This window comes from Alosa pseudoharengus, unplaced genomic scaffold (genome assembly GCF_046254945.1).
Source record: "Alosa pseudoharengus isolate Yale_2024_CS ecotype anadromous, Long Island Sound unplaced genomic scaffold, YU_APseudo_1.1 YU_APseudo_1.1_scf_18, whole genome shotgun sequence".
Lineage (NCBI taxonomy): Eukaryota > Metazoa > Chordata > Actinopteri > Clupeiformes > Clupeidae > Alosa > Alosa pseudoharengus.
The window spans coordinates 24,904,460-24,911,554 of record NW_027468650.1 but is presented as its reverse complement, the minus strand read 5'-3'; the positions used below and the strand labels follow the sequence as shown (position 1 = coordinate 24,911,554).

The window sequence follows — 7,095 nt, the reverse complement described above, 5'->3', positions numbered from 1 at the left end:
GGGACTGAACTCACTGTAGCTGTGGTGTGTGATTGTAGTGTATGTGACTCGAGAGTGCAGAGTCACTAGAGTAACTAGCACATAAGTAGTGCTTACTGCTGCACTTACTTGTCCTTATTGCACTCTACCTTCATTGGAAGTTGCTTTGGTCAAAAAGTGTGCCAAATGCCAAGTGAGCCAAATGTAATGTAATGACTACTTGTGACTGTACTGAATTGTGGACTGCTATTTATAGGGTAGCCTATTTATTGTGCTATTTAGAGATGTGCGAGTGTAGTTTGACACGACGGATGGTTTTGAATGTGTGAACATTCACAATGTATTTCATATTTACTCTGTATATCATTATGTGCTCCCTGCTGAAAAAAAATAACCTGACCAGCGTAAGGTGGTTTGCTGGTTGATCTTGTTAGCCAGCACCATGCACCCTATGATGGCTGACCAGCTAAATTCTTGCGGAAACATACGGTTTACCCAGCTTAAGATGGTAATTCAGCTGGTTTTACTTGTCGAACCCCCTCAAGTTGGTCATTTTAGCCGGTGTTACTGGTCTTACATTGCTGGTTTATATTGGTCATTCTAGCAAACCAGCATGACTATCTTACACCAACAATGTCAAGCAGACACCAGCATGACCATCTTACACCAGCTGTATCCCACATGACAGGTTGGTCACACCAGCATAACCAGCTTCCTCAGATGGTCATGCCAGCATGTCCGATGGTGGCCCAACCAGCTAAGCAAAGACCAGCAACCTGAAGACCTGGAAGAAAACCAGCAAAGACCAGCTAAAACCAGTTAAAACCAGCCACTAGTATTTATAAGCTGGTTTCTAGCTGGGTTTTTTGTGTGTGTTTTTTTCCAGCAGGGCTTTGTCCTGTGATGTTTTTTGTATGGTGGTTGTGGCAGCCTATAGGCCCCTGTATTCGTTTAGGCTACTCATAAACTAACCTTCTACAATCTACAAGTTTGTACTAGCCTACTACGCCTTTAAGAAAGTATCGTTTCCTCAAACATGCAAACTCGCCCATTGGGTGAAAAAGCTGGCAACGTGTCATGCCCGTCATAGCAGAGGTTTTCTTACAATTCAAAAACGTTATCAGTTATCACGGGGGGATTTGCATGGATGAGAGACTCTCCATCATGATTGATTATTTCATCATTAAAACGAATGTTTCCGGAAGGCGTGTAAACAGATGAATCTATCGAAATTTGGTCTTGGTTCAGTATTCTGTTCGTTTTTTGTGGTGTCATATTTCATAAATAAGGTAACGTTAATGTAAACATTAACTGTCCATATATTTTGTTAGAATTAGGCCTAGCTAACTTACAGTAACACCTCCCTTGTCATCGTTAACATAATTTTAGTAGGCCCTACGTGATCTTAATAAACTGTTACTAACGTAATGCTGTGCTTGTGTGCGATAACACCAGGATTTCCCGTTTTCGTGTGCACACACACAGATCCTGTATGAGGACTTCCGTGTTTCTTTTGCGTTACTCAGTTGTGTATTTAGATTAGCTCGCTTTATCCAAATTAACCATTTGTGGCATTCGTTTCAGCCCTTATTAATATGCGCCGTTTTGTCTGTAAATATGCCTAGCTAACGTTGGTGTTGTCTTACAGTATGTCTTGTCTGTCCTGAAATTCACATATCCAACCTTATTTCAGGGGTGAGTAATGTTTAATGTCTATGAATGTCATTCTGTATGTCGTCAACTTCCCCATCAGAATATGAGAAGCCTATAAAGCATAACAGCGCGCTCTCGTGTGTGGGGGCTGTAGGTGGCAGACCTTCATTGGAGCTCTTTTGCTCTTGGTGTCAGGAAAACTAGGATGGGTAGAAATCAGCAGTATTCCCAGGTAATCCATCTACACATCATCACATTTGCAATGTTAGAGCAGAGGAGAGGTTTGCATGAAGAAGGGACACTACTGTATGACGATTCTTTGTCAGAAATAACATCAATCAGTAGGTTCTCTCTGTCAACAGGGCGGCAGCTTTGGCATGGCTCCCTGGTTCAGCGTTGTTTGTGGGCAACATCTATGCTGGCTCCAGAGCCTTGTCTCGCCTGGTAACAACATTTCTTAGCATTCAATGGTACAGCAACACATCCCCAATGATGTCTGTCTTCAATGTTAACTTCAACTTAATGCTGTGTTTTTAACCATCTGTACAGCCCATACCTTTCTTCTTCACACTCCACAATGCCTCTGAGGTCATCTCATTCTTGATTCTGAAAGTGACTCAGAGAGAGGTATGTAAAGCCGTGCATGCATTATACATGGGGCACCTTTTTGAAGAATGTTGCTGAACAACCACATCACCAGTTCCATTCATTATGATTAGATGATCATGGCGATTTTCCTACTGCTGATTTCTCCCGAAAATAAATTATTGCCCATTATTAGTGGAAACATGCCAGAACCACAATACTTAGGAACATTGCCCAGCAACGTTGCTCAAAAAGTTGCCCCATGTGTCATCAGCTTAAATGTAGGAAGAAACATGCAGCAAACTGTCTGCCTGCTGATGCCCATTCACCTGAGACAACAAAGCCATGTATATTCAGTCACAACTCGTAAGATGAATTTACTTATTGCCATTTGAAGCTGTTGAGCTGCCTGCACTGGTTTAGCAACAAAAAGTCTTGTGAAAGATTTCCCGCACTTGTTTTTGTAATGCATGTACGCTGCTTTTGCTGTCCAAAACTGATTTGGCATTATCACACGCAGTGCTCCTCAGAGCTTGAGGAGCCAAGCAACTATCAGTAGAACACAGTGCTTTTATATAATCTTATCTTCACGCCAACAACACAGGCATAGATAAGACAGTGTGTCACAAGTGAAGCACTCCCTAGCAGGATGTTTGACACAATTACTCACCCTAGATTATGGGTGTCTCAGAAACAGTCTAACAGCAAGTGATTTTTTTTTAACCTTTTCCTGATAATCAGAATTTTATGAAAATATTGATCATGTTTTTACATTCTTCTCATCCGTCTCTGTTCTTTATTGTTTTTATAGCGGATGTCTTGGATGAAAATATTCAGGTACGACTTGAACTGACCAGTGTGCTTAAGTATATATACTTTTTTGATCCTGTGAGGGAAAAGGGGTGCTTGGGTTAGTTGTGCCTGTTTTCAGTGTAGTGATCTGACCCCTGAGTCAGTAAACTAACTTTATAGGACCTAAAACAATGAAATTGAGATTTTTTTAATTGTTTTCCCCCCTTGGTTGTCTGTTTCACAATATTCCTGTTGGGTGGGACTGGGACAAAACCTGTTACTAAGTTGAACTGTTTGCATTTCATCAGTGTGAATATGTTGCTTGCATCTGCAATCAATCTTCCCATCCACGATCCGCAGGTCAGTGTTAATACACACATCCACAAACCTTTGGACAGCAGCCACATCGTAACATGTGTTGTTAACCTGTGTTTGTTGTAGCAGTAATCTGTGTATCCACAAGGTGGGGATGTATGACCTCCCATAGTCTGTTTGTACTTTACCATACATATGCATGGAAACTGTGTTGATAAAGGTAATTACTTGGGGATTTCTAGGTAAATGTATTATTTCTCATTCTCAGTTTGATCCTGGTGGATATGTTTGGGCTTTAATTCACATTTTCTGTGTTGGTAAGTCTTTTAATTTTACAGTGAATTACTATACTGTATTCGTGTCAAATGTGGCTGCCTAATTTTAGTTTGCTTGTGTTTGAGTAAATAAGTAAACACATCTTAACACTTTTTTTTTTTTTTATCTTGTCCCAGGAGTTTACAGAGTGTTCCAGAAGAAGACCAGCCACCTAAGGTAGCTGTTTAATTTAGAGTGAAGTGAGTTAAGTGAATGTCACGTTTTAAGTAGAGGATAAGGAACTTTTCTTTCAGCTCTCTACTGGAATTTTGCTCCTTTTGTTATGAAATGCTCACTCTCAAGTCTCAGTCAAATTGTTTGAATGTCCAATGAGAAGTATTTCTGAATTTGTATTTACATTTCAGTGACCTGGAACAACAGTATATCAACTATGTGTTTAGGTAAGTGATCTTAGTTTTAGATGTTATTTGTAATATCTTGGAAACTGTAGTCTGTCCCCCAGTATTGATGATGTGCATTTTCTACTTATTTTTTATGTTTATGTTACTGCCAATTGATCCGGTTTTATATTTGCAATTGATGTTCCCCAGTGTTTTGCTGTTGACCTTTGCTGCACATCCTACAGGTAATTTACTAATAGTCTCACAGAGTACTGATGTGTACCAATATAAAAGCGAGAACAGTTGGTTGTGAAGTTTTATAGACCGCTTGGTAAAGTTACATTTAGTATTTGTCATATTATTTTGACTTAAAACACCCATCAATGCCTTTTGATGGACTTTCAGGTGACCTTTTTGGTGCCCTGGACTTCCCTTTCCTTATGTCCTATCAGTTCCACAGTGGGTGCTGTGCGAGGTGAGTCAGCATCAGGATTTGTTTTGTAGGTTCTCTTAGTTGTTTTATATGATTGCAATTCCTTACATGACACTATAAAAAATAATCTAAGCAGTAGTGTAAAGTCTAATCTATATTTAATAACCCCCTATAGTGCCTTGCTTGGCTTCTTCCTTCTGCTGGCTACAGTTAAACTAAGGAGTGCCTTACCTCTGGAGCACTGTGGAGTTTGGGTCTTCTTGGCCAAGGTACTCTGTCCTTTACACAACAGCATACCATAGGAACATCTTGCTATATATTCTACAGTAAAAGAGACCTAATGGTAGGGGCGAGAAAAGGTAAAAATGGAGTAGAAGCCTGCAAAGAAACAATTGAAGCATTTAGCAGACAGTAGTACATGCTTAGCATTTCCTTTGAGACTGCTTTTAAATTGCTAGTATTATCTCTGCAAAATAGCATCTCATATGAAAGATGCTGCCTTGACCAGACAGAGAGGGATCCTATCTCTCATAGATTTGCTTGCTGTTAACATTTTCCATTTTGTTCTCAACCTTATTGGAAGCATAGGTGCTGACAACAGGACTGTCACCCCTTGTGTTCCAAATAGAGGTTAATCCTGAAACTCTCTGCTGGTAAGCGTACAACTTCTTTTTCAAAATATAGATCTCCCGCTGTTTGTCAAGCAGCTACTACTCTGTGTAGGATGTGGAAAGAAGTGAGAGTAAGCCAGTAACTAAACAAAGACAAAAAAATGAAACTAATAGTTAATATAAGAGAAAAAAACAATAAAAAAACATTAAAAAAATAAATTAAATAGTTAATTTAAGAAAGAAAAAACCCATATAAAAGGCCTCATCCCCATATGCCATTGCCTTCCCCCAGCATCCTCTGCAGCCTTGGTGGAGAGGCCCTGTTGGTGTACTCTGAAAAGGCCTGACTTTCCTCAAGAGATTTCTGAAGTGCATCACCTAAACACGAAACAAGAATCACCTGAACACCTGCTGCTGAAAAGAAGATCCTAGCGCTAAGAATATATTTCTCCAATCAGATCAGTGAGGAGTTTCAGGCTGCTTCTCTTGAGACATTTTTTTTTTTTTAATTTTTAAGGGAAGACATTACAGAAGAATTCATATGGAAATTCTGCTCTACAACATATTTATATCATTTTCAGTTATACAGTCTGGTCCAATTACATGTGCTCGACATGTTCATTGAGGTTTAGACCATTTCAGAATTCATCTAGTCAAGAATGACAGGTGTTAAATGACTATAGATGTTGGTTGTTTATATTTGTTTCGCTTTAGTCTCTCTGTTTACTTATTTCTTCTTCTTATTTACTTTGATATTGTCATAGCCTTATGTGTAGCCCCACACTTATCTGTAGCTCTTTCTCTCTATGAAAATATGCACATATAGACAGAGTTAGTGCACCAAAGATGAGTTATTACACGATCAAACACAACCATCTATCATGGTAAATATATATATATATGAATGTTCTCTGAATTTACTGAAACATATGCATTTCATTATATGTGCCTTGTTATTTATGAATTTGGAAAAATATTTGAGAAATGTTTACTCTTTTGGAGAACTGGATCTCTTTACTTCTTATGGAAAGTAAATAAAATGGCATTTCAGGCATTGTAATTAATTGGTGTAAGCCTATGCGTTTGAGTATCAATAGCTTAGCGGTGTAATGTAAAAAAAACAGTTTTTAGATTTAAAATGCTTGGAGTAGCAGACTGATCGGTACTATTGTAACAATGGAAAAGTACAAGTACAATAGAGCACATCATGAAGCAAAGTTTGTGAGCAAATGTGTAGTGCTTACTGAATTGAGCACTTCTGAGTTGTCTCCTTGTGAAAAGTATAGCAAAGGAGCAGTAGGTCAGGACCTCATGCTGGACTTTCACACACCGATGTGCTCTTTAGTGAAACTTACAAATTACATGGACATTTTTGTAATAGAAATATAAGTGGCTTAAATTATTTAGTTTAGACTGAAAGCTTCCACTCATGACTGGGAGTTAATAATTTGTTTGTTTGTTCATTTGGAGGATTTAAAGACAGAGAGATTTAGAAACCAATAATATTTCAATTCAATGAATAATAGAAGTTTAAGGATTTACTTTTTAAATCTGAAACTCATGTCATACAAGTTATTTTGAAGTGTCTCATTGTGTGAAAGACAGATTAAAGGTGCCATGTGTAAGAATTGAGGTAAAAATATCCCAAAAAATGAGCTACACGCATCAAAAGAAAGAAGAAATAAGGGTGATGATGTCATTAAAAAACTGAATTAGCATGCTAAATTACTAGCCACAGCCCGACAGGTGTCATAATACCAGTTTCGGCCATGGGAGGCGGTATGCGGGCAACATAACCGCCAGCCAAACTGCAATATACATGTCTCGGTTGTTACTCTAGGGTAGACCAACTCACTTTCTGGAGGTATACTGCCCCCATCTTTTATGGAATGTGGAGTATGAATTGATTTTTTGGCGGATATTACACATGGCACTTAAGGTCTAGAATAAGGTGGTTTACTAACATATCTTCACTGTCCCATACAGAGTTAGGTAGTCAGTAGTTTAAAATTCTTGATGGTTTATGATGATATTCACTCTAGTGTCCACCAGTCTTATGTAGAGAATGGTG

The 7,095-nt window shown here is 38.6% G+C and overlaps 1 protein-coding gene across 2 annotated transcripts; it reads left to right on the top strand.

The window, feature by feature from the left end:
- The first annotated feature begins 1,060 nt into the window (after window positions 1–1,060).
- slc35d4 (solute carrier family 35 member D4) lies at window positions 1,061–6,088 on the top strand. 2 transcript variants are annotated; one of them, XM_076290719.1, is made up of 15 exons: window positions 1,061–1,268; window positions 1,628–1,674; window positions 1,787–1,864; window positions 1,995–2,076; window positions 2,182–2,259; window positions 3,029–3,054; window positions 3,318–3,369; window positions 3,593–3,641; window positions 3,777–3,816; window positions 4,005–4,040; window positions 4,191–4,225; window positions 4,386–4,455; window positions 4,589–4,682; window positions 5,002–5,066; window positions 5,317–6,088. In XM_076290719.1, the coding sequence occupies exons 1-15, from the start codon at window positions 1,197–1,199 to the stop codon at window positions 5,369–5,371; spliced, it is 879 nt and encodes a 292-aa protein (XP_076146834.1). In that variant the 5' UTR covers window positions 1,061–1,196; the 3' UTR covers window positions 5,372–6,088. The 2 variants fall into 2 exon arrangements, with proteins under 2 accessions (XP_076146834.1, XP_076146835.1); XM_076290720.1 differs by lacking the exon at window positions 1,061–1,268 and having other exon boundaries at window positions 1,299–1,674; window positions 1,978–2,076.
- Window positions 6,089–7,095: the final 1,007 nt, after the last annotated feature.